This window comes from Tyto alba, unplaced genomic scaffold, assembly GCF_018691265.1.
Source record: "Tyto alba isolate M040663 unplaced genomic scaffold, T.alba_DEE_v4.0 Super-Scaffold_40, whole genome shotgun sequence".
In the NCBI taxonomy this organism is placed as follows: Eukaryota; Metazoa; Chordata; class Aves; order Strigiformes; family Tytonidae; genus Tyto; species Tyto alba.
Genome location: NW_024881316.1, coordinates 24,798,704 through 24,825,405, shown reverse-complemented (window position 1 = coordinate 24,825,405; position 26,702 = coordinate 24,798,704). Strand labels below are relative to the sequence as shown.

At 38.3% G+C, this 26,702-nt stretch overlaps 1 protein-coding gene across 1 annotated transcript in view; it reads left to right on the top strand.

The window, feature by feature from the left end:
• Positions 1-26,042, top strand: part of LRRC1 (leucine rich repeat containing 1) — a 72,969-nt gene extending 46,927 nt beyond the window's left edge. Inside the window, exons 5-14 of the mRNA XM_042803585.1 lie at positions 2,040-2,096; positions 3,688-3,751; positions 4,520-4,594; positions 6,341-6,485; positions 9,514-9,632; positions 10,630-10,713; positions 20,002-20,117; positions 20,997-21,169; positions 22,778-22,914; positions 24,802-26,042. Coding sequence (XP_042659519.1) covers positions 2,040-2,096; positions 3,688-3,751; positions 4,520-4,594; positions 6,341-6,485; positions 9,514-9,632; positions 10,630-10,713; positions 20,002-20,117; positions 20,997-21,169; positions 22,778-22,914; positions 24,802-24,960 — 1,129 coding nt within the window. The 3' untranslated portion in view covers positions 24,961-26,042. The remainder of the gene's footprint in view (positions 1-2,039; positions 2,097-3,687; positions 3,752-4,519; positions 4,595-6,340; positions 6,486-9,513; positions 9,633-10,629; positions 10,714-20,001; positions 20,118-20,996; positions 21,170-22,777; positions 22,915-24,801) is intronic.
• Positions 26,043-26,702: the final 660 nt, after the last annotated feature.

Here is a 26,702-nt window from a genome sequence, read left to right as displayed (position 1 = left end):
AGTTGCACTGGTCCAGGTGTTTAAGGGGATTTATTCTGTGTTGGATTAGGGATCTATGTTACCTTTTTGTGGGGTTATTTTTAAGCAGGATCAATTTCCTGAGCTGAATCACTGGCCTGCCGCAGCTTAATGATAATGATGAGGCTGGTTAAGATGGTGGTTCTCAAGTTCTTGCTGTTGAATGTGGTTTTGCTGAAAAAGATTTCAGTTTAACCATGGCCAAAGTGTTGTCTGATGTAAGAAGAGAAATTAAGAGATTGCCCTATTTTACTTGTCAACACTTCAGTGTGATGGGCAGGGAGATAAGTAGATGCAAGATGATCTGTAAACACAAGATTCCAAGACAGCTTGATGGTGTGTGCATCCTTTCTGTATTCTCTTGATAAAAGTGAATCATGGGCCTCACCTAATAGGAGCTTGAAGAGAAAGTGTGAAATTCAAAGGAATATTGGAATAGGTTTCTAGAAGACCTGTAAACAAAAATGTAATGGCAGTCTGTGGGTGGCAACGTGAGTAAAAGCAGACCCACATTCCTCTTGGAGAGAAACAGTTCTCTATCCCCCCTTACCTCTCCTCCTCCACTGTTTTGGTTTCTGTGAGAATCCCAGATACCATGTTCCATATTGGCATGTGTTTTATAGTGTTAAAAATTTTATGTGATAGTTTTCTCGTGTCGTTGGAATGATGACTTCTATATTACCTTGTTTTTGTCAAATGATTTTAAGTGTCAGTAGCTGAGTTATTCTTGCTTATCTTTTAATTGATTTTGTAATAGGCTTCTACTAAAATATCTTCTCTTATATCGTATGTTTTAACTGTATTTCTTCTGGAGGAATACAGAACCCATTGGGTAAAATATGCTTATTTTACAAGTTGGAGAAGACTGCTGAGACCATAATCAAAGCTCCTGTGAGATTTCATTCACTGTTTTCTGAATGCAGTGTGAAATAGGTGCTTGAAATAAGGATGTATTTTTCAGACATCATCCAAAGGCAATCATGAAAAATCTTGTTTCCCCTTTAATAACTCATTACATCAGTTATGTTGCTTTTGCTGCATAGATAGCTGTAGTGGAGTTGCAATATGAAGGATTTTCTTTAGTTTTATTCAAGTTATCAGCTGCTTTTTTACTTGAGCTAACTAATGATTCTGTAATTCAGTATGTTGATATTGTTTGAAGTGAAAAAAAATACTTCAATTTTATGTGGTCTGGGTACATGAGCTTGTTTTTACACCTTAGGAAAAAACCAAAAGCATTTTGGGTTTAGATTTAACATGTGTTTCAAATTTAGTGGAAGTCCTTTTTTAATCTAGATTTTAAGGCTTGGCACACTCTCCCCCTTCTCTGAGCACCACGGCAGAACACATTTTGTAGTAGGAAACTACTTATTTGCAGTCACCATATCTGATTTTTATTTTTCCCTGGGATGCTGGAGGATTAGAACAGATTATAGTGTTGGGATAATGCCTGACTCCTTGTGTTCCATTTAGTCATAAATAAACCCCTGAAAAATCTGAATGTTGCTATGGTAATGTTAGTAAAAGCCTAGAATATGGAGTAAGTGAGCTGCTTAGAAGCATAATGTCACTTACAGTAATGAGCACGCTGTTGTTAGAACAGTGATGGGTTTACCTGATGCTCTGTAATTTTGGTAGCCCACGCCAGATTCTGAAAGTAAGTAAATGCAATTCATATGAATATGCCCTGTTTACTAACTTGCAACTACTGACCTTTTAAGAAATGAAAATTTGTGTTTTGTCTGTTTACTTTCTAGCTTTAATGTGTTGAAGTATCACAGAGAAACAAACTAAAACTTCCAGTCTTTGTATCTTGCCTTTCACATGATGGTGTTGTTGAATTAAAACAACAAAAAAATCAGTTCACAGCAATTTTGTTTTAAACTGTGTAAATACACACTTTTCTTCTGAAAGTGTGGAATGTAAAAAATAAGATTGCATTAAAATGTGGTTTGTGTTTTTTTTTTGTTTGTTTGTTTGTTTTTTTTCTGTTTTGTTTGGTTTTTTTTTTTTTTTTTTAGTCTTTATAACCTGGCTTCACTGGAACTTAGAGAAAATTTGCTGACATATTTACCTGAGTAAGTGGCATTTCTTGTGTTTGATTATATTAACATAAAATGTTCTTAAAATTTGCTACTGTATGAAACTGAATGACAGCTAGAAAAAATGTTCAGTGCCTATTGACAACGCGAGAGATATAGCTTTGTTTTAGCAACACCTACTTATATCCATTACTTCTAGGTGTACTCGGTGACAGAAGTAGCAGAAGCATTGAAGTCTCTGTTGGCTAGTTTTGCTCTATACAATATTCTGTATAAAATACAGCAGCACCAAACATTTCTTCGTGCTCACACTGAATGAGCGGATCAGCAATGGGAGTGGTAGTTGGGGTTGTTCTCATGCTGGAATTTTGTTGCTGGAAGTAGGGTAATAGGATCTCAGAGATTTCCACTCTAGACCTTCATAGCTTTTAAATAAGTGTTTGTATTCAGGGCTAGGTAACCAAAAGCTTCCAAAACTGGGAGATCAAAACCCTGGTGACAAACAGATGTCTGAAGCCTGACTCCACACTGTGATTTTGGGGAAAAAAAAAGATACCTAGATGACTCTGTGCTGTCTGTATTGTGTCAGAGGAATTGGTGGGCTTTTGTAAGATTAATCAGGTATCTTGTATTATGGGGATCCTTTTTGGCTGCCTGGAAGAAGCCTCTTCTTTCTCTAGTGAAGGAGTTTCCTTCCTTCACTACCTGTCTGCTTCTTGCAAGAGTTTTGGTGACTCCTATTCTGCCTGTTTAGATAATCTAATAGATACTGTAATATATTTAACCTATTTTAATCAGAATGTCTTCCGCAGTTGCTTTGGGGTCCTTTTTTCCTGTTAATCTACCCAGTTCCTTGGTTGTGGCTGTTTATAGCTATGAGCCACAAGGCACTTTAAACGTCAGTGGTCAGAAGATATGAATTGCTAGCTAGGTTTTGCCATGCAGTGTCAGAATGAAGCTATCACAAATGTTGACAATTTTTTTGCTTCTGGAAAATTCTGTCAGTAATGTAGCTGATGAGTCTCACTGGCTTTCATGCTACTGTGGCTTTTGTGAAGGTAAGCAAGAGCTCTACAACAGACTTCTTTTGAAGTAGAAGGATGACCCTCTGTGTCTGTTCATGTTTAGAGAACTTCTTTTACATCCTTTTGGGCTTCCCTCTTTGCATCCTCAAATCCAACCTGAAATACTTGAAAAATGGATAGATCATGTTGGGAAGATAAATGATGGATTTATTGAGTTGAGTCACACTGTTACATGTGATCACTATGGGGAATTTTCATCCAGTTGTGTAACTGTAAATTCCCCCTAAAAATAAATCTGACCAACTATACTAAACTATGTGGCATTGTTCACCCACAGGGACTGATGGATAAAATAAAGAATAATGATTTGATCGCCTGTACTAAGTTTTAAGTTTTGAGTGCATACGGTTATACTGACAAACCAAATTATTTTTTCTGTAAGATATTACTGCAAATAGTCTATGCCCAGTAAAATAACTGTCTGTCTACAATACATTGTAATTTGAATTACGAGTTTCAGTAAAATGAGCTCATTCAAATACATGGAGCTTCTGTTGGTTTAGTCTGATGTGGTTTTTGTTTTGACTTATCTCATCTCACAGATCACTTGCCCAGCTGCAGCGACTAGAAGAACTTGATTTAGGAAACAATGAACTTTATCACTTGGTAAGAGAACATGCCACAGAAAGTGCACGTTGGTCTTGTTTCACACATCATTTAGATTAAATAGCTTGTAGCATGTCCAAAATTAAAGAAAGAAAAATGTATGGAGGGAGAGTCTCTTCATACATACAGATGAATTTTGGCAGTAAGCTGGTGCTTCCCATATCTGCTTAGTTTTGTTCAGTACAATATTACTTTAGCCAAAAAACTGCAGCTGATCTCTAGAAAATGAGAGCACTGCACAGACTTTTTCTACAGGAAAAAAAAAAATGGAGTGGAAGAGCACAAACTCTTGTCTGCACTTGCAGTTACAATGAACACATGGGCTTCTGTAAGGGGCTGGATGTGCTGAGCACAGGCGAAAGCTCAGCTATTTTCTGGGTGGGAGCAGGAATCTTTGGGAAAGATTTGCTGAGGCAAACTGTTGAGAATTGCGGTGTCTGACATTGTGGCAGATAGAGCTACCAAGAGATACCTGTCATCTCTCTTAAACTGACTCAATTAAATGTTGGATTTGCAGTAGATTAAGAGTGTACATGCGATTTGTTAGTGCATGACAGGTAAAGTATGGTAGCTTGTTAAGCTGTAACAATTAATTTGTATGGTGGAGTTCCCAAGTGCCTACAGTCACCCTTGCTGCATTTAACCATGGTACCTCTATATAGTGCTCGGAGTAAGGATTGGTTTACTCAGACTGTAATTACGGGGTGGCCATTCGGTTTTTACCTGAAGCTCCTATGCTGCTTAACAATATTACTTTTTACATTCTAGCCAGAAACAATTGGTGCACTTTTCAATCTTAAAGACCTCTGGTTGGATGGAAACCAATTAGCTGAAATACCTCAGGTAAATGTCAGCTTAACTGATAATGTTTTGAATATGTTTTTAAAATAAAGCCTTTTTGTTCATACCTAAAGGGAAGTGATTTAAAATCAAATAGTTTTCTTGGTTCACTTTGCCTGGGCTTAGTTTTGGATGAGTAAGGGTTTTCCCTTAATAAGTTCCTCTTCAAGGGATTGTATGTGATTCTTTTAAACATCTTGGCAAAGGAATTGTTTCCTAACAGGCACATTGCGCAATTTATAGGCTGACAGATCCTCTGTTTATAGTCCTGGCCTAATGATCAGGCAGCCACTGTTTGGCTGAGCTAACCCTCACCTTTTGTGCGCAGTTTTGACAGCTTTGAGGATGAATCATTATTTTCTGGCCATCATCTTCCATTCAGATACAGTATTTGCGAGAAGAACAATGATAGAACTGTTGGCTACAAATGGGCATTTTGATTTATGCAGGCAAATCCCCCAGCTGATGTCAGCCATGGTATGAGGGGCCTTAGCATTTAAAGCTTACAGCACTCTGAATTCCTTTCTTAAGAACTGTGGTAACATGTGGGGTGGTTTCTTTTCCCTCTTTCCTTTAGAGCCAAGTCAAAACCTGTTTTCTCCTGTTTCTCGTACAGATTGCTGTTATTTGCTGTATTGACATCATTGTCAACAGTGTAACTTGGAAATCAGTTAGTGTAGTAGCCGTTGTTGGCTTGGCCTAATATGTTAACAGTAGATGTAGTTAAACAATGATAATAATTCATAAAATGTCAGGTGTGCCTTCAGCAGCTGTTTCTATTGAAGCTGGCCATTAGTGTGTATTTCGTCGAATGTCCAAAAGATGAACTTGTAGGATAAAGAGTGTGTGTTCAATGAAAGATCCTCTTGAGAGGCAGACATTTCCAAAATCAAAGGACTGATCTTGTGAGTTAGGATCAAGGCTGTCACTGTTGAAAATTTCACGTATGTGGAAGTATATAATTGCATACATGTAAAAGGACCCTTCTGCCCCAGCCATTCTGTTCTCTGAAAGATGGGTTGGATGACTAAAGAATTTGGATGATTAAAATGAGAACTATTCTAGAGCATGTATGGGGGTGTCTATGTACATGGGGAATGGGAGGGTGCTCTGATGGCTAACAGAGACAAAGGTATTTCTCTGTCAGACTTTTAAGCTAATTGGTGGATTACTGTTGTATAAAAATTAAGTAATCATTAATAATTGTAGGTGATGGCAGTATAACTTGGCAGTTCAAATATGCTTGCTAGAGCAACACTCCCAATACCTATTTCTACACTGGTTGCAGTTGGGAGATGCGAAGATATGAAATCCCTAGATGTCACGGCATGTTGCTATATCAGCCAAGAGAAACTAACCCTAATTTGCCTAGGGTTAATTGGGAGGGGCAGACTTTAATTACGTGGAGGTTGATAATCTGTAGTTCTGAAAAAACAACTTCGCAGTCTTCACTTGAGGAAAACTCCAGTTTTGGCTGGTGCTTGCCTGGGTGTGCTCAGCGTGCCTTGTCTGACTATTGAAGCCAGTCTTAATAGTTAGAATAAAAAACTGACTGAATCACTTGATCTATGATATGCAAAATGTAATTATTTACTCTTTTCTGCATTTAGAGGTCTGCAAAGAATGACCAATTTAAAGGTCATAGAGAGAATTGTTTTTCTTTCTGGAATTTCATTGCAATAGTACATTTTTCAAATTGCTTTGTTACGTGTTTGGGCATGACTTAAATTTTTTTGTCTTCTATTGCAGGAAGTAGGAAACCTGAAAAACCTGCTTTGTCTGGATGTTTCTGAAAATAAATTGGAATGCCTTCCTGAAGAAATTAGTGGTCTGACTTCTTTAACAGACTTGCTTGTTTCTCAGAATTTGCTTCAGGTCTTACCTGATGGCATTGGTAAGTACAAGGTGAATTCTATCACACAGAACCATTTGATCCACCGTAAATTGGAAGTTGTTTGGTTTAAGTCTTTTGAAGTCTTTTTGTGCAAGAGATGAGCTTGTATCAGCTTTTTTATTTTTTTTTGCTTAGTATGAAATGCATAGCTCTATTAATTTTGCATTTTAATTGTCTGCATAATGACTACCTTGTAATCCTCTTTTGGTCTTCACTTGATACCTACGCAAACAAAATAAAAGTTAATATATCCTCTCTGTTCCTACTGTGTCCACATCACCAACATAATTCTTTAACATTGTTAAATTCTAGCTTGTAGCATTCGGTAGGTCACTTGATAAGACTGACTGACAGTATCACTACAAAAAAAGACATCCTTTTTAGTGGGGACGTATAATTATCTTCAGTTGGACAGTATGGTTTATGCTGTGCTGAAGCCAATAGAAGGCTGTTGAGGAAAGTTTTCTGAAGCATTACCAGTGCCTTTTTTAAGGTAAATGTTTTTACCCCGGTGATGAGGAGTCAGTGAGGTGTCTTTACTACTCATCAGCTGTTTTTCCAGAGTTTCATGTTGCAAGAGCATGCCTTCTGCTATTTGCCATGATTTTTTTTTTTTTTTTTTTTTCAAAAATAAAAGTGTAGGGGAGAGAGGGCTTGTGAATGTGGTTTAACCAGAAATGTGGAAGAGAATGGACAGACCTTACCCCTCCTTCCATATGCTATATGAGCCTAAGAAAGGATTAATGTTAAACTTGGGAGAGTGGGGTGACTACTGTGGGTCTAGTGTGTGTTTGGTAGTGACTTGTAGCACCCCCTCTGATCTGAGCTGGCCAGTACAGCTGTACATCAGAAATGGAGCTGTATCTTTGGAAAGGCTACAGCCCACGCAGCCTGCTTATCTGTAACATTGGCTGGTGAACAAGAGGAGCTTCTGCTTCTCAAGAAACCTGTTAGATGGAGATCCTTTGCTGGGGAAGAGGATTGCGAATGACCAGGCCACTTCAGGCCAGGCTTCATTTGCATGTGCATTTTGTAACATTTTCTGGATGTAATTTCGTTATAAAGGCAAAAAAAAATTGCTACTTATGTGAATATAATAGCTTACTTGTGTTTGGAAAATTGTGTAGGGCTACAGTACTTATTCTTTTTGTGTAATATTGGACTTACTATCTGAAATTGAGAATCTCTGATATTGTGGTTGAAGTGAATCTTGCTGTTCTCTGTGGAAGCTACTGGGAGGAGCTCAGCTGGTCACTGTATCCTTGGTTGGATTGGGGGATCTGTAGAGCCCTCAAAGCAGGGCTCTCCCCAACACCAGTGGGTCAGGTCAGTGGTGGCCATGTCTCACCAAGTCTCTAAAGCCCCTAGCAGAGGTGGCTCCAGCAGCCCCTGGGCAGCCTGTGTCAGTGCTGCACCACTTCCCAGTGAGGAAGCTGATTTCCACCTGGGACCTCCCACACTTTGATTTGCAGCCATTGCTGCTGTCTCACCTGCCACTGCAGAGAAGAGTTTGGCTCTGTCATCTCTGTAACTGCCCTTCAAGTATTTGTGGGCTGTTCCTGGATGCTTCTTTGGCTGCTTCTTTATTGGACTCAACAAAGCCAGCTCTCTCAGCTTATCTGTGCCCTGGTCATCTTGATAGCTTTGTGCTGGACCCCCATCAGCATCTTTCTTGAACTGGGGAGTCGGCAGGGAGGACAGAACAGAACATGGAACTGTGCATGATTTTTCAGGTGTGGCCTCACTGGTGCCAAGTAGATGAGATATAGTTGGCCATAGTATAGTATGGCTAAGTGGGTGGCCATAGTTCTCCTAACATAGTCTAGCCAGGGCTTACTTCATTTCTGAGAGCACACTGCTAGTTCATATTCAGCCCAGTGCCCACCATAAGCCCCAGGTCCTTTCCATCAGAGCTCCTGTACAGCCTGTCACTTGCCAGCCTGTACTGGTGCACAGGGTTATGCTGCCCAGGTACAGAGCTCTGCAATTCTCCTTGCTAAGCCTCAGGTTTCTCTTTAGGTTGCTATCTTACTGTGTATCAGCCGTCCCTTCATGATTTAGCATCATAAGTGAATTTAATGTGCTAGCCTCTTACAGGTATTTTGGATGGTGTGGAGATGGGCAGGGAGGTGTCAGCAGCTAGTACTGTCTTGTGAATTCTTGGTCTTGTGCTCTGCCTGGGTCAGCTCTGCTTTGCACCAAACATCATGCTGATACAAAGGAGCAGAATCATTGAACGGTGTGGGTTGGAAGGGACCTTTAAAGGTCATCTGGTCCAACCCCCCTGCAATGAGCAGGGACATCTTCAACTCAGTCAGGTTGCTCAGAGCCCTGTCCAACCTGGCCTTGAATGTTTCCAGGGAAGGGGCATTTACTGCTTCTCTGGGTGGCCTGTTCCAGTGTTTCACCACCCGCATTGTAAAAAATGTCTTCCTTATACAAGGAAGAACAAGGTGAGCTTTCTTGCTCTGAAATAGTATTTTGCCCCTGGGGAGAAGACCTTCAAAGAAGTTTGATTTCTATTCTGAAAAGTGAACTTGGGTTTCATGTCTGACTGACTGGGTTCACTATTAGGACAAAGAAACCGTGATCCTGTTTGAATTTGGGCTGTCACTTCAGTGCAAGGCTTTCTTACTGTGGCTGAGTTTGGCATAGGTGATCTTTCAAACACTCCTTTATGAATAAATATTGTATAATTGAGGAAAAAATATATAATTTTCTCCTGTTTATAGGCCTTTGGGTAGACATGTCCTTGACATTTAGATGGGGTACCATTCAGATTGCAACTTTAATATGCTTAAATATTGAATATGAATATATTCAATATTAATTCAGTGCTGTTATAAACTTGCAAAAATAGTGCCAGTGCCAAGTGAAGATTGGCTTGATTTTTTTTTTTTTTAACCTGAAAAAAAATTTCATTATGTTAGAGAATTTCTAAAAGTTTTGCAGCAGAATGATTTTCTGTAATTAAAGCAGGTATTGGAGGATATTAAGCTAAACAAATATGTTGTTTTTTTCTGTCTAGGAAAATTGAGGAGGCTCTCCATTTTGAAGGCTGATCAGAACAAACTTATTCAATTAACAGATTCGATTGGAGACTGCGAAAGCCTTACTGAACTAGTTCTAACAGAAAACCAACTTCAGGTAAACATGGTCATGACTGCTCAAATGGCTGGCAGTAATAAGACCTGCTGCTAAGTGCTGAATCACTTAGCTCATAAGGTTACTCACCGTTACGACTGTTAAGTAGTGAGTTTCCTTTAAATGCATCTTATTTCTAACCTGTTAAATGAATGCTGAAGATCAAGTTGTATGGTAACAATCCTCCCTTCCAAAGGCTTCAGCAATTACATATTCACTCTTGAATCTTTCATGACCAGTAAGGGAATCGAAGCTCCTGGAGTGCAGGTATCGTTTACTTTGTTGTGTTTTTAATGCAGAGGTTGTGCTGCATTGCGTTGTTGCCAATTTTACTGTGCATTGTCTGGATCAGACTTGCTGGAACTGAATAGAAGCCCTGAGTGCTGCAGAGCTGCTGTTGTACTGCTCTGCTGGTCTTTTCCAGCCAGGTATTAAATATGATATGTGGTCAATTAAAGTAAGATCTCAGACTTCCTTTCATTATGTGTTTCCTTCCATTATTTTGAAACTGCCTCCACAGAACACTGACACATGGAGAGCAGTATGTTTATAAAAATCTGGGTTTGAGCATTTCTAACTTAGGTTGGTGGTTGTTTGGGTTAGGAGCTTAAGCCTGTTGGAAAGATTCCTCTCCAGAGGTCAGTTGATAGCACCTAAGTCAGAAGCTTGCCTCTCGGTTAGCTATTTAGATAGCCTAAAGTTAGATAATATGGACATTCTGCATATATGCTTCTGTACACAGCTGTTGTGCATCTATCATCTTAGTGCAGAGGTAACTTCTGAGTGAATTTGTATTAGAAACTGACATTCCTAGACATTTCTACTGCAAGATAAAACCTTGGATCTCCTTTGGAAGGCCTGGTAGTAATGAGGGTTAACTACACTCCAGTTTTGGAAAATGGATCAGTCTATTAATTAATTTTTAAAGTGAGATAAGTTTTGTTCTGACTCGTGAATTTACAAATTCAGTTTGCATATTATTTTGTTTTTGTTGGCACAGTCATTGCCGAAGAGCATTGGAAAACTAAAGAAGCTGAACAATTTGAATGCCGATAGAAACAAATTAACATCTTTGCCCAAAGAGGTAAGTTTTGTGCAATTTGCTGTCACAGATGTGATTATACAAACAAAAAGTTTTTGATTTCAAATGCCTACCAGAAATAGCAATCAGCTTGGATCCACTGGATATTCTTCCCAAACTGATCACAACCAGAAACTTGTCCGTTAGATCTAACCGGCATAAATCTGAACAGCAGCCGTGGCGATTTGGTGGGGTGGAAGTGCAAAATGTCTTTGCAGTTGAACAAGAAGGCTCGGAACTAATTGGCTTGTAACTAGTAATTCCCATTGTGGGTGTCAGGCCCATCACTATTTGAAGCCTGGGAGTTCTGATAGTGTGAATGCATTTAAACATCAATATGCTTCTTCTGCATGTAGTATAAAAATACTGCTGGAGTCTTCCTCGCCTCATTCTTGTGAGCAATAGCAAAGGAGAGGTTTCACATTCTGAAAAATGATTCAGAGACTGCAGAGATCTTGGGACTACTTTCGGCTTTAAATGTGAAGACCTGATGTGACCCAGATCACTGATACCTCAAATCTTACAGCTGTGATCACTAGGACTTCTTGTCTATTGTAACACTATGTGGAATGAAACGAAGCTAGAATTTCTGTTGTGAAACTAGGTATAATGAACGACTTACAAGTTTGGTTCAGTTAATTCTGGAAGGATAACAAGGGAAGCAGCATCCTGTGATTGGAGCATGGGACTTTGAGTTGGTTTTGTTTGTACTGCTGTTTCTCTAATTTTTGCCCAAGTAGTTCTCCCCCTTAGTTTTCCTATCTATTTCTAACATGTGGCTCTGAGGTTGTAGCTTTTGTTCACCACTTTCAGTCACTTCAGGAGCAGGAGTGGTATGTATTCGGGTGGCAGCTGATGGATGGAATTGAGAGAAGTATCAGCTGTGGCTGGTGAGCACACACTTCTGCTCAGGCCTGCTTACTTAGGGAGCTTGGACAGCAGAGTAGAAGGTGTGAGGAGGAAGCACAGTGGCTGGGAATGGGAAGATGGGGGAGCGCCGATGTTCTGGAAAGGAGGGATCGAGCAGGGGCAGAGGGTGCTGCTGTGGCACTGGCAGCGACCATTCCAGTGGTCCAGGTCTGAGCTGCCATAGCTCAGTCACCTAATTGGGGCTCCATGATAGCACTTATTGCTTCTTCACAGATTGGCTTGTAAGTGTATATGCTTGATGGGGTGGAGGGAAGATGAGGGAAGATGTGAGTACTGCAGCTCCTCTGGCAGGACAGTGTCTCCTCTGCAGGGGTGTTGCTGGTTCTGAACAGAAAATTGCAGAGGGTGTACCCAGGTGGGTTGCATAAACTCTAGCAAGAGGCAGGACCTTGGGAAAACTGTGTTTCTGCGTTGGGATGTGATGGCAGTTTTGATCTTGTGCTCATTCAGCAGAAAACTTCTCCATGTCTTTACAAAGAACTTAATTTAATACATTACAGAGATGTCATAAACTGTCTGTACTTGAGACTTGTACAAATTTGTGCCTAGTCCACCTTTAAGCAGAACTGCTCTGAGTTTGTTATAGCGTATAAGGATTTACTGATACACTTTATTTCCAGATTGGCCATTAATAGCTTATATAATGTATAAGCACTTTTCTGAGTTAAAGAAGTTCATAGTATTGGAGACAGCACACGAGGGCAAGCATCATGGCTTGGGAGGAGCAGGGACAGGAGCAGGTGAGAGGAGAAGATTTGGCTTCATAAGCAGGTAAAGCAGGGTGAAAACAGGTGTGTCTGTCTGGGGGGAATAACACAGCCAAGGATTCGGTGCAGAATAATAAAGGGATTAATGCTGAACAAGGAGCAGGAGACTTGGAACCAGAAATGGATTTCAGAGGTGGAAAGCATTGCCCCATCCGTGAAGGAGTTGGGGATATCCAAGGGTGAAGTGAAGAACAAGAACGTGTGTGGAGAACATTAGTGCACATGAGAGAGAGGGGAGGGAACACCTGCACACAGGCTGGGATAAAGTCAGGGATGAGTCTGCGTTTGGAGAAGGCAGGTGATGAGGAAATGGTGATATCTGGAATGAGGTGATCTGGGGAATTGTGGAAAGACCAGGAAATAAAGATGGGAGAGGGTGGTTCCCAGGGAGCTTGGCAAAGAAACAGAGGAAGCAGAGCTCTTTGGCATCCAGTTCTTTGAAACAGAATTTTTTTTTTCCTGTAAAGGTCTCCACACCTATGTATCTTTCTCATTAGAGCAAACACTTTGAAATTACATTTAATGTAAGATTTCCAGAATGTTTTATTAAAGTATGTTTTGCTCTGTGGTTTTAAAATATTTTTTTATTTTTAAAAGAGGTCAGTCCTCCTCCAACTGGAGGGTCATATCCACCCTCTAGATTGGTGGATTTGAATTCCAAGCTGATAATGGTAACAAACAGAAAGCATAAACAACTGATGCAATGGTTTGTCTCAAAAATACTGTTAATATGCACGTATTGCAGAACGTAGCATTTACCTAACAAGACTTTACAGTTTCAGTTTTTCAGGTTTCAGTTCCTTGTGCTTAGGCTGTGCAATAAAACTTTTCCCCCAAAGTCTTTAGATTGCCTTTTAAGAATGTTGAAATGCTAGTATTGAAAACAGAAAGAAATCTACTGCTCTCTGCTCATGTTTCATCTGTTCCTGGAGCTGCATTTTCTTTGTGTAGTATTTTTCTCAACCAGTACCTTTTTGCTTTAAACCAAATGTGAACGTTTCTGTAGTACAAGTTTTCTGGTTAAAATTTAGAGAAATTCAGTGAAGAGTTACATTTCATATGTCTAAAAGAAAAATGTTCTGCATAAACAGGTAGAACGAGTACTGTTTGCTGTTACGCAAAACATCCACAGGAGCAGCTTCAGGGGTGCTGATAATGACAGATTCCAATTCTGAGCTTCCCTTTGGATGGCAGGGAAGAACAAGCTGGTGTCTTGGTGAAATGTTCAATTTCCATTTTCCTTCTCATCATTACTGACTTAGGGGGAAAAAAAAAAAAAAAACCAAAAAACCAAAACCAAACAAACAAAAAACCCAAACAAACAAAAAAAAAAAAACACAAACAAAAAAACAACCAAAAAACAGAACTCATTGGTAGAGCACTTAAAGAAAACTGAAAAATGTGTCATCCTTTTTCTGTCTACTGGAAGGTTCTGCTTGACAGTGAGAAAGCATACTATATTTTCCATTTACTTTCATCTCAAACTGACTAATTAATATTTAAAGCCAGGTGCAGCTTCTGACAGCAGTCATTTTCAACACCCCTGCCTGCTGTGTGTTACTTAAGATGTCTCCTGAGATAGAATGGTGAAGATTGGGGTCTCAGACCTTTGCACATCAATCAGTATTAGTACTGGTATGCTGGTTCCCTCTTCAGAGAGCAGAGCGGAGTATGCAGAAGTAGAATATGCACTGCAGATACTCTCGCTTGGTATCTTACCCTCTTTTCCTTTTCTCCTTTTCCTTCTCGCTTTTGCTCGTTCCTTCTCTGCCCTACAGATTGCTAGAACAGCTGTGCTTTTGTGATCTTCATCCTTATAAGAAATGGGTGTGGGACAGGCGTTTACTGGTTTCTGTCGGAGAGGGACAAAGACATGTTCTGGTAACATGCATACAGAAGATATGGGACTTTAGTATGGAGAAGAGTGCGTGTAACAAATATCCTATCTACTTGCTGGTGTCTCTGTCCTTTCCTCCAGAATTATTCCTGTAACAAAGAGAGGTTTTATAGACAGAAATTATGTGCCTGCTGTAATATAACCTGGTGAGATAATCTATGAGTTCTAGCCTTTTTGTGATGGTGTGGGGGGTTTTTTGGTGGTTTTGGGGTTTGTTTGTTGGTTGTTGGTTTGTTGTTTTGTTTTTTTGTTTGGGTTTTTTTTTGTTTGTTTGTTAGCAGTTTACTAAGATTGGATTTTGTGTCAGCCTGTCAAACCATTATATTGCCAGATTGTTTCAATGCACACTTGTAAAACAGTCTTTACCTTTTGGTGTAAGATTTCCTGACTGGGTATTATTGAGGAGTCTGTATACAAATACTCCTTTAAAGTTTCCTGGTTCAAAGGTTCTTCTGTATCTGGTGCCGATATACAAGGTAAAACCCGGAACAGCTGAACGTCTGATCAAGACTTGAGTCACTCACAGATTTCATCTTTAGTATCTCGCCGCTCCATCCCTCCCTCACTGAATTGAGTGGTGAAACAAACTTCAGCAAGAACTGAGAATGTCTAAACCTGTTCATAGTTACAAATGTTTTTCCCCTTAAACTTGAAAGACCTGCCTGGTGACTCTTCGGTATTGAAATCCCACCCTGGCACTGGAACGCTGGTGAAACTGGTGTGTTGATTTTGGCACTTGCATGAATAACCTCCTTGGAATGTTTTCCAGTTCATGTGCTTTTATTAATGAGTCTGTACAGCCTGCAGAGATCTGGTAATGTGTCCTTCCAGGCTCTGAGGTATATTGCGAGAATTGTTACTAAAGTAAGTAAAACTACAGGGTTTTTTTTTGGCAATAACTGTGCTTTTTACATTTTTCTTAATTTATCCTTTTTAAAAAACAAGTTGAGGCCACTTTGCTGTTTCTGGTTTTAACTTCTGGAGTCCTGTTTCTCCCCTCATTTTGTAAAAGTATTTGTTTGTGTGTGTCAAAGGGAATAAAGGCACTAAGGAAAAATGCAGGAAAATTTGTCTTGAATCAGGGGGTAGAGAAGCTCTCTTGGTGTGCTCTTCCCATACTATTTACCAGTGATGCAGGGGGTGTGGAAGTGAGTTTGCTGAAGAGTTTCCTATCCAATTTAAAGTTAATAATAACTGAATAATAGCTAATAATAGCGAATTGGGCAGGTTTTGCCACCTATAAATGTATTCTGTGATTGCAATTAAAGAATTAATCTGGGGCCAAGGAAAATTCTGACTTTATTTATTTTTGAATCCAAACAAAGTTTTGCTTATGACACCCTGGAAAAGATTTTACAACACAATAGGAACTGTGTTTAAATTCACAATATATTTGAGTTGTATAAACCTAATGAGAGTTTTGATGCTGACAGCAGTATTGAGAGTTGAATAAAACAGATGTGTCCCTGGACTTTAACTAGTTACAGGCTAAAGAGTAATCATTGTAGTATTTGTCATAATGTATTTTTTTTTTTTTGCATTGCTTATACCTGTGTGAAATATGCTAACTGGTAAAGGACAGAAGAATTGATTCATAGCTTTCAAGCAGTTAACAGGTGCTGAGATCAAAAGATGTTATTCAACTAATGTAAACTGAAGGTCTTCTAAGTTTCCCACCTTTAATTTGTGTTTTGGCTCTAGAGCACTAATAGTGTGAGGATGTGCCATCGTAATCAGTGAAATTTGGTCTGTGGTAATGACTGACTGTAACCAACAGCTGGGCTGAAGAGAGGGAGCAAATGGGAGTTTTGGGGGGGGGATCTAAATGAGAAGAGAGCAATGAATCTGTACACTCTTGTTGGGTTTACCTCCAGAAAGCTACAAAGGTGTCATCGGCAAGAAAAATCAAATGTCAGCCACAAGGTTATTGTAACAGAGGAGCACAGTAAAAGTCAGGTGATCATACATATGCAACTGATGGAGGTGTCAAAACAACAGTCTGTCTGTGGTAGAGAAGAGGAGTCGTCAGAAACATCAGCAGAGAAGTGAAGTGCTAAGACTTGCAGTTCTGGAGGACTGTTTAAGATGGACTGGCAGTGAGTGTGTGGATGTCAAAAATGCAGGAGGCTGAAGTGGTGAATGCTGGTCATGATCAGAACATAGAGGGGAGTTTTAGCAGCCGAGCTGACATCCTCTCTATATATGTCCAAGTGTTACTGCTGCTCCAGAGCAAGGAAACTGTTAGAAAGATGAGCCACAGGCTGAGATAGAAGAGCAAAGAAGTCCTCCACAGGGGTACAGTTTCGTGTGGAACCCTGAGTCATCCTAGTGATGCTCATCTTCTGGACCAAGTCCACCTGAATGCAAATAAGCAGTTTTGTTCAGACTTCACAGTACTGTAAAATCAGTGATCTCAAAATTAGCACTTCATAGTAATGCTCATTTTCTGCCTGACTGATGTGCGGATTTTGTTTTTGTGTTGTTTTTTTTTTGTTTTGTTTTGTTTTTTTTTAATCTAGGCTGACTGTTCATTGGAGATGGTGTAATGAGAGAAGTGAATAACCCTTAAATTAAAGTTGCTAGAGTGAAATAAATCTCAGCAGTATGACTTAGACATGCACAAATCAATTGAGACCTTTTCCTGATGTCTAGCTCACTACAGAAGAACGTGAGGACTCCTTTAAGCCTCCAGTCTTTGGAACAGTTACTCATGTGCCTAGAACTAAGCACATGCTTGTCCCCATTAATTGAAGTCTGTGCTCGAAATTAACTGTGTGCTTAACTGTTAAATGGGCTTGTGGTCTCAACTGCGTATTTGGTGCCTATGCGATGGTTTGGCGAAGTCTGTTGTAAGCATGTGATCAAACCCCTGGAAAGCATGGCTCTTTGTCAGTTAATGACACTCAGCCAAACCAGCGACGTTCTGATACTGAATTACTTCATGGTGGTCACAACAGTGTTTTCCTTTCAGCATGCCATTTAGTGTGTGCACTTTGCCTCAGTGGCACTGCTTTGTGTTCAGGTTTTCAAATGTGGGACCTGATGTCTTTCTGTACTGCTGGATGGGTGTCATCTTTTTTTGAAATGACAAAGATTTTAGTTTTTTTTTTTAATTGTCAGCTTGTCTTTTTTTCTCTGTGATATCTCACCCGATGCTGCTTGTTAAATGCTGCCTGCATTTTCTAAAAACAGTTTCATAAAGGAAATTCAGTATATGTGTTATCTCCCCTCCTACCCTATGAAAAAAAAAAAAAAAGTCTTCACTACTTCTGAATGAAACAAAACCTTTGAACAATTGCCTACTGACTGATAGAGCAAAGGTAAAATAACTGAAGTTAAAATAACTTTAGGAGTTCTAACACTCTTTGGCAGTAGAAGAATGTATGTTCTGTCTCCATTTGTTGGCATGCTCTTCTCCAGTATGGATAAAGAAAAATAAATTGAACATCTCTTGTATTTTCTTAATTGTTAGCCGCTTGGAAAATTATGGGTCAGGTAAATTGATAACCCTGTAAGTATTATTCAGTCCATGGTTCTACTGTTACCTCTCATTAAACTGCTTTAAATGCATGATGACTCAGGCCGGCCGGTTCCACTCCTGCATTTTTCCATTGTTAAAAGTATAGAAGTTTTGGTCTCATCAGGGCTGCATGGCTTTACCCTGTTTGTTTGGCTAAACTGTTTGGATCTCCATGCTCCAAGACTGAATAACGCAACCTTCATTCATGGAAAAGCAAACACTTTGTGTACAGTTAGGGCATCACTTGCCAGCTCATCAACATTCACTAATTATATCTCTTGCTTTTCACAGCTCCTCATGTTAGATACACCAATTAGACACTTAGTGTGTGTGTGTGTGTGTGTATTACTATATTTTTTTCTATATAACACTGTATTCTATGAATGTGTCAAGGCACATTATTTAAGAATCTATACACGCTTTAAAGTGAATAGCAGAATTATTGCACTAAGAAATATTTGCTCGTGATTTGAGCACTGGTTTCTAAGGGCTTTGATTCACCAGCTAAAATGGCTAACAAGTTTGCTGCTCCTAGCATACACGCAGGTCTGGGAGAGCTGATACTCTTGTGAAATAGCTGCATCCTAGAGTGCAGTGATTTAAGGGAAACCATCCCAGATTTTGTTTTGTCAAGAGAATGCTGTGCTGTAACTTTGCGCTGTAAATAGCTTGTGAATCAGAAGCTTTGAGCAGCGGATTACTGATTTCTTCCATTAAAATGTATTTATGATACAGAGGAAGGTGAGTGGGCTATAAATGCTCCATTTGTTTGTTTTATTTTCTAAGGAACAGTTGCATTCTTTTAAAAATGGTTTTTTCCTTGGTGAATAGTGTAGGTTAAATTGACATGATTTTTACTTCGACTAGTGGAAAAGCTTTTGTGGTATTTGTCTGTAAACTCAAACTTGGGTTTGGACTGAATTGTGGATTTTGCAAAGACAGAATTGACAGTTAACTAGAACACATAAATAATTTCAGCTCAGATTTGGGGACTTCTGACCAAGGTGTAGTGACATGTTGGCTATATTGTGGCAGAAGAACCTTCTTACATGTGTGTGACTGTAGAAGTCCTCTAATTTTTGAACTAAGATCTTTCAGTAGGTTTGCTGTCTATAGTTAGGTTCTAAGTCTGCTGAACTTGAAAGCTTCAAAAGGCATTGGGATATTTTGCCTCTAATACTTGGAGTAAGAGAAGAAACATTCTTTTTTTTTTTTTCCCTTCTCATGGTGAGTTTTGGAACTGGCAAACAGCAGTGCTTTTTGAAGCTCTGTATGATAAGCAAACAAAGGTAAGTTTCCTTTGTGAATAGGAACAAAGAGTTACTTGAAGCAGCTTTCAAGTTGCTAAAACTAATAATCTTGGTGTTTATAGGAGTAGTAATTGCCATCTGGAACAAAAAAGTGGAATGTGGTTTTTTTTTTAAATCAAATATGGAGGGTTTATTTTTCTGAAAGCACGTACCTTTGCAAAACACAGATATTTTAAGAGTAAAACTGAAAGATCCCATCTCTTTCACCCAAAATTTAGCTTGGGAATGCAGATGCTTATGTTTGGAAAAGTTGGTAGAGACAGAGGATATTAGATTAAATTGGCCAGTTCACATGGGAATCATCTTGAAATTAGATGCTTCTAATAAAACAGGGCATCAAAAATGTTACTCAAAGTTTACTTTTTGTGAACTCTTCATTACTCTTTGCAGACTCAATAAACGTTGGGAATTGATACATTTAGCATTTTGCCTTGCCTAAGCTGCCATTGCACTTGCTTGTACCTAAAGTTACCATGAGGAAAGATAATATGTAAACTAGAAAGAGCTGAAAGTTAAAGCTAGTATTTTTTGTGAGGGTTGTCTACAAGTGGCATCTGTGTGGTTACTGAGTCCTTCCTGGCATGGAATGCTCTAAAAAGTAGGTGGAACCTGACCGATTTATAAATATATACATTATTTGCAGATACAGATGTTCAAGAAACTGCTCCATCAGACTTGCTTCAGGTCAGAGTTCTTTTAAGCTAACACTTGTTTGCAGTCTGTACCTCTGGGTGAAGTGTCTGGCAGGCATCGTAACTTGAATGCGCTATGACATATTACATGACCCGTACTGCATGCCTTTGTTTATACCATTGTACTGCAACAAAACCAGACTTTTTTTTTTTTTTTTTTTCTCCTCTAATATAGATTGGAGGGTGCTGCAGTCTTAATGTCTTTTCTGTACGTGACAACAGATTATCTCGAATTCCTTCTGAAATTTCACAAGCCACTGAACTTCATGTCCTGGATGTTGCTGGAAACAGGTAAGAGATTTTAGTATTGTCACATCCTTGTGCTGGATTTACTTAATTCTTTTTAACAACAAAAACCATCCAAGAATGAAGTAACAAAAAGCCAGTTAGGACTTTTGTGTTAGCATTACTGTTGAAATTGTCAAAGTAATCTTCCCCCTTGGCCCAAAGTAGCAAAAGTAGCATAAATTGTATGTTGTCATGAGTATGTTTTCTGGATTGCTCTGACCATGAGGAAAAGATAGGATTTAAAAACAATCTCTGGATTTGTATATTTCTGAATTAAAACTGAGAATCTAGGGCATTTGGTAGAGCTTCAGCTGAAACTACCAGCCTTAATGTCAAGTAACACTTTGCTTAGTGTCTTATCTTAGAGATACAGTGCAAGTAACAAATAATGCTACTTTGACCTTGTGGCTTCTCATGAATCTTGGTTGATATGCTTCAGAGATCAAAATGCAAAAAGGAGTGGTTTGAAGCATAATCCAGCAAATTAGTTTGGTTGCTTAGTAGAAAGTTAAATGGAAAAGGAAATATCATCGCATTTATGCAATATAACTGTCTCATAGGCACTTACATATTTCTGCTTTGGCATTGCGTATATGTAAGACTCCAGAGCAGAAGCAGCTGATTGCCTTCCAGGAAATTTTACTGCAGCAGAAAAAGCTCAGCATTGTTTTATTTGTTATTCACAGCTACAGAGACTTATGGCATAAAGTTAGGCTGCAGATTCTTTTTCAAAGAATGGAGTAGTTGGTGTTGCTATTAGAGGCATTAATCTCAATCCTGTTTATTCCAATCAGGCATATATACTTAAGAATTGACTTCGTCACCATCTGTTAAATCTCCCAGAGATTACCTTCACTTTTTTACTTTTCTTTTTTGAACTAGGCTGACGTATCTTCCCCTCTCACTGACTACCTTAAAGCTGAAGGCTTTGTGGTTGTCCGATAACCAGTCCCAACCTTTGCTGACGTTTCAGACTGACACAGACCCCGAAACAGGAGAAAAGATTTTAACATGTGTATTACTTCCTCAAATGCCTTCTGAGCCTGGTTGCCAAGGTAAGTGCCTAGAGTCAGTTTTTCACATACAGAAGTACTTCTTTGTTTACTGTGTTGTCTGTTCCATAAAGGTTTTTAAAACATGTAAAAACTCTAATGAGCAAAATAGCAAAGTTCTGGTTGAATTTTCGCTTTAAACTTTTTTGGTTGGTTGGTTTTGGTGGTTTGTTTGTTTCTTGGTGGATTTTTTTTTGTTTTGTTATGTTTTTTTGTAATCATACTAGTTTTCAGAAGACTTGAAAAACACAGCTGTGACTATTACTGAAAATACAATGACACCAGCTACAGAAAATAAAATACAGACCTGGAAGAAGAAGACTTAATCATATCATTATTCTGAGGCTTGCCAGTGGGACAAGTAGTGATGTTCATATTTGTGCACATTGATTGTACCTCTTAAATACATACATATGTAGAGAAGATCGATGACTTTCCAACTACAGTCTCTTTACCAGAAAAATAATTGCATAGCTGGTAATAAGCACTAGACATTTTACTTTTTAGCAAGCTATTTTTCTTTCAAGTGAATATGCTCTATAATAACTTTATTATATTTTTCAAGAAGTGTATAACTGCAATATAAGTTGCTATTACCTTTTGTGCTGAAAGTTGCCTTTGGGTCAGGTAAAACCATAAACTCTTTTTCACTATTGGCTGGGTTGCTACTCCAGTAACTTAGGGATATTTTTTGTCCTCAAGCTTTTATAGCTATGTGTGAGAATTCAAGGGGATTCATCCGAGCTAATATTTAAACTTTTGCTGTTATCACTTGAGAGTCATTTGTATCATCCAAGAATAGACTTGTAAAAGAAATCATGTGGATTCTTCTCCACTGAGTGCAAAGGGGGCCTGAGGAGAAAAGCTCAGCTGTGGATACCTGTATTGTACGTACCCGAATTTCCCTAGATTGATTCCACTCTTTCAGTGCTATGCAGCTGGAGCAAATAGAAACCATTAAAGCAGAAATGGTGTAGAAAAGGCTGTTTTGTCTCAGCTTCTGGATTTTAAGAACACAGATTGTATTAAGAATTAAAATAAATAAATGAATTAACCTCTTCAGATTTAGACAAGATTAAGCTAGTTTAAGAAGAGTAACTGAGGTAGACTGACTTTCTCTAAAGATCTCACTACTAGAAATTAGATTTCCTCCTCTCCAGATGAATGTCATGACTTCAGTGGTAGAAGGCTTAGAATTAAGATTGTTAGACATGTATGCCTGGTAGTACTAAAAGGATGAGGCCAGTAAAAGCAATGATCCTGTGTTACAGAAGACCATTTAGGGAACTGGCCAATAGCAGATGGAAGCTGTGATCCAGAATAATAGTGTGTATAGTGGCAAGTACATTAAATTATGTAATCAGTACTCTGAAACTCACAAACCTGAAACTGTCCAAGTACCAAGATTTCTAATTTTTACAGAAACTATATATTGTATGCACTTGATAACAGAAAATTAATGCAAGTTCTGTTTTCTATTCAAAAAAATAGAAATAGCCAATTGTAAATCTCAGATCAGTGAGTGGTTGAATATTGCAGTTATTAACAATATAGCATGTTGATGTGTTAGACATGCTGTGAATGTTTAGTTACATTTTGATGCTCTAACAGATAACCTACCACGATGTGGTGCACTGGAGAGTCTGGTAAATGAAATGTCAGATGAAACATGGAATGAGCGGGCAGTGAATAGAGTCAGTGCAATTCGCTTCTTAGAAGATGAAAAAGATGAAGAGGACAATGAAATGGTATGTTTTCCAAGCCTTTGGATACCTGGAGACAATATGACTTTAATACAGAGGTGTAAAAATTATCTGAGCTCTCTTGCTGTAAATATTTCAGCTGTGACTGCATGCTTTTGCATACTTTTGTAGCAAAAACTGTTCAGTGTTGACTACTGAAACTTTTCATATTGAGTTAAATTGCCTTTTTTTTTTTTTTTTTTATTCTGCTTTGCGTATGACTTATATGTTCTCATGCAGGGCAGTCTTTGCTTCACTTTGTTTTCCTGTGTTTGCTCAGCGTGTTTTCTTTCCAGAAACAAGATAGGATCTTTCTCTGTGAAGCCTAACTGCCTGAAAATATATGGGGTCTAATTTAGGATTCCAGCACTCTGGCATGTGTCTCCATTGAGTTTGCCATTGTTTGTCTCTCTAATCTCTATTTCCAGTCACTTTCTTTCTCTCTCTCTTTATTTCTTTTTTTTTTTTTTTCCTCCACCATTTGCATTGAAACAACCATAATGTCCATAAACAGCATGTTGCTCATTAGTTTCCCACTTAAACAAAGGATGTGGGAACATCTGTCACTGTACTTATAAGACCTCTCCGTTAACTTGGGTTCTGCATGTCCTGAAGATCAAAATGCATCGTGTTCTTTAGCTTTATTAACTTTCATTGACAGTTAAAACTCTTTGTAAAGGTTAAGACTGCTTCAATCAGATTTTCAGTGTGCTTCTCTGATGCTCTAAAAACTTGCTGGTGGTCCTCATTAGAGCTCAGCTGGAGATACTTCAGGGCACTGTCTGGATTGTAGCACACTGGAAACATAGTCTTACTTTAAAAAGTGACTATAAAAATTCTTAGAGAAATGAACATCTAAGTTTTCAAGTAAAGTGGTTGCTTAATCCAAAGCAGTAGAAAGTAAGTGTCTCTGACAAGTGTGGTTTGTAGACTGACTGATAAGGGAGTTCAGAATGATCCCTCTTAACAACTGCACCAACCCGAGAATGTCCACACAATAATGAGGGCTCAGATGTTAACTGCTTTCAGTCATGGTATTACAGCCTGACTTGAGGCAAGAACCTTTTAGGGGAAAAGCAAGTTTATGATTCTACTAGGGAGGAGGAAGGGCAGATTTCCAAAGCAGTCTTGACCAATGCACCCATTTGTGGGCTGTCAGTTCTGCTGTAATCTGCACAGTTTACATGTATACCACTGAAAAGTAATTGCATGTATATATGTATTGTACTGATACATATTTGTGCAATTATTCTTGATGTTCTGTTGACCTCTAATCTGGATGCTAACTGGGGTTTTCCTAAATTTTATTTTTGTGTTTCAGCACAATGATGTTAGATATTCTTGTGTCTAAGATGGGAGAGAAATGCTCCCTCCTCTTCTTTTCAAGATATTTGTTCTCAGTTGACAAGAGAACTAAACTGTGGTGGGGCTGGAAGGCATACAAAGCTCCACACAAACATGTATTTGACACTGTAAAGAGAACTTGTGGGATTCTTCAAAACCAGCTGAATGGTTTTTGCTTGAAATGTGATTTTAAATCACTTGGAGGGTTTTGGGGGAAAAATAAATAAATTCCCAACTATATTCATGGAAGAATCTTCATAATTTGTAACTGTACTTCACTTGAGTGGCTTTCAGATTAGTAGGTCGAGAGAGGAAAAAACTTGCTCCTAGACAGTTCTTAAAACATCTTTCACTATCTTCATAAAAAGGAAGCAGCTATGAAAATAATGTTCAACGTGGAGCACTGTAGTTTGAAAAGGAAAAGAGGGAAAAAAGAAAGAAAAAAAAATGATACCTAATACTTGGTATGTGAATGCTAAAGCCTTGAAAGTGTATGTTGTTTTTCAAAGAGACGAAGGCAAAAACACTTATTGCGCTGTTTATTTTTAGAGAACACTTCTAAGGCGAGCCACTCCACACCCTGGAGAATTAAAGAACATGAAAAAGACAGTGGAGAATTTACGGAATGATATGAATGCTGCTAAAGGACTGGATTCAAACAAAAACGAGGTCAATAATGCCATTGACAGAGTGACCACTTCTGTGTAGAGTTTCATCTCCGGGTTTTACCTCCTGTGTCTTCCCCTGCTGTTGAAATGTTCCTGTCGTCTTCTGGGACCTCACTGAGCCCCTTTTTGTTTTTAACCAGAACCTGCTTCATCATCTCATATATGTGAAAAGTGCTGCCCACTGGAAGAAAGTGCCTTATTTCATCCAGGCAGTGAACCAATAATTTCCAAATCAATATTGTAATTTTAATAGTGCTAGGCTTTTTTAAGTATAATACACTACTGTATGCAGAATACAATATTTTTGTCTTAAACACAGGGGAAATAATGCTTTTTTTTTCCAGAGTGCTGGGCTATCTCTTTCCCAGTGGCTGGATGTGCTGGTGAGAAATATAGTTTTGTGGAAAATTGAAACACTTTTTTTATTTTTTTGGCAGCTCAGATGGTGTAAATTTTAAATTTTTGTATAGGACTTTCATAACAAAATGATGTATTTCATTTTTAAGAGAAAATTTATCTTGAACGGTACATATTTTAGTATTTGTGGAAGAGAACAAGTTTCATGGACAACTGTATTCATTCATTTGTACCACCCATTGTGCCTTATTGTGTCTTGTATGTCATATTAGTCTTAAATATAGCAATTATTGAGGAAAGTGAGTAGATTAAATTTGGTCTCCTGTTTTAGATATGTTTTTCTTTTCAGACAGTAATTTGTTGGGATTTTTACAGCAGAGAATTTATATCACGGGATTTTAGGTTGTGAAGCACAAATATTAGTTTTGTTGTAAACAGAATTAAGATTAAAATGACCAAACTGCTATTGTTTATTACATGATGCACTCACACTTTAACTTAGTTGTATTGAAACATCTTGTTTTGGATGCTGTGTTGCATTGCAGTCACTAGAAATTCATGCTTCCGTTGTTTTTTTAAAATGTGCCATCTGTAAAATAACTTGAAAAACAGCACGATAGACTTTCAGAAGCACAGTATGAAACTAGTTTTATGTGTTACACAAGAAAGCATGGTTCTTTAAAGTGCTTTGATGGTTTTTTATATATATATATATATATATATATATATAAAACCATAATAAAAAAAAAATCTTTAAAAGCTTCAGTAGATTTATTGTATCATTAAAAGAGCAATTAAAGTATGTATGAATTAGTACTGGAATTTACTATCATTGTTACTGTGTTGCACTTCCAGTGGTCCAATGCTGATTTCAAGGTCTTATTAAAACTGTGGGTTCTGGTTTGTTTATAAAGGTAAGTATTAACTGAGTTGAATTCAGTAAATAACAATTTTGCAAAAGGCTGATAAAGATTGATTTTGGTGTCTCTGGGTTCTGTATGTGCCATGAACTAACAAAGACCACTTAATTGTTTTGTGCAGGGACTTGAGCAGTATGAATTCTGAGCAAAGATTTGACATACTAAGTGTGAGCTAATGCAATGAACCCAAATTTCAACAAAATGAAAGACCTGACACTTCATGTATGGCTAACCACATCCCTTCTTCTGATGAACATTTCTCCCAGAAAGCGTTGGTTGAAAGAGGGTTTCTGGGAAAAGGTGGGAAAGGAGGAGATTAGGGCAGTCATAATAACTTCTGTGTCAAAATTAATAACTGCAATATTTGATAATTTTTATAATTTAACTTTTTCATTTGAAGCTTTTACAAAAGGCACTGCTTTCTTTTTGATATTGAACAAGTAGGTTCTTTCAAGCCATCTGCAAATACTTACATTTAACCTGGAAAAATACATTAATTTTTATT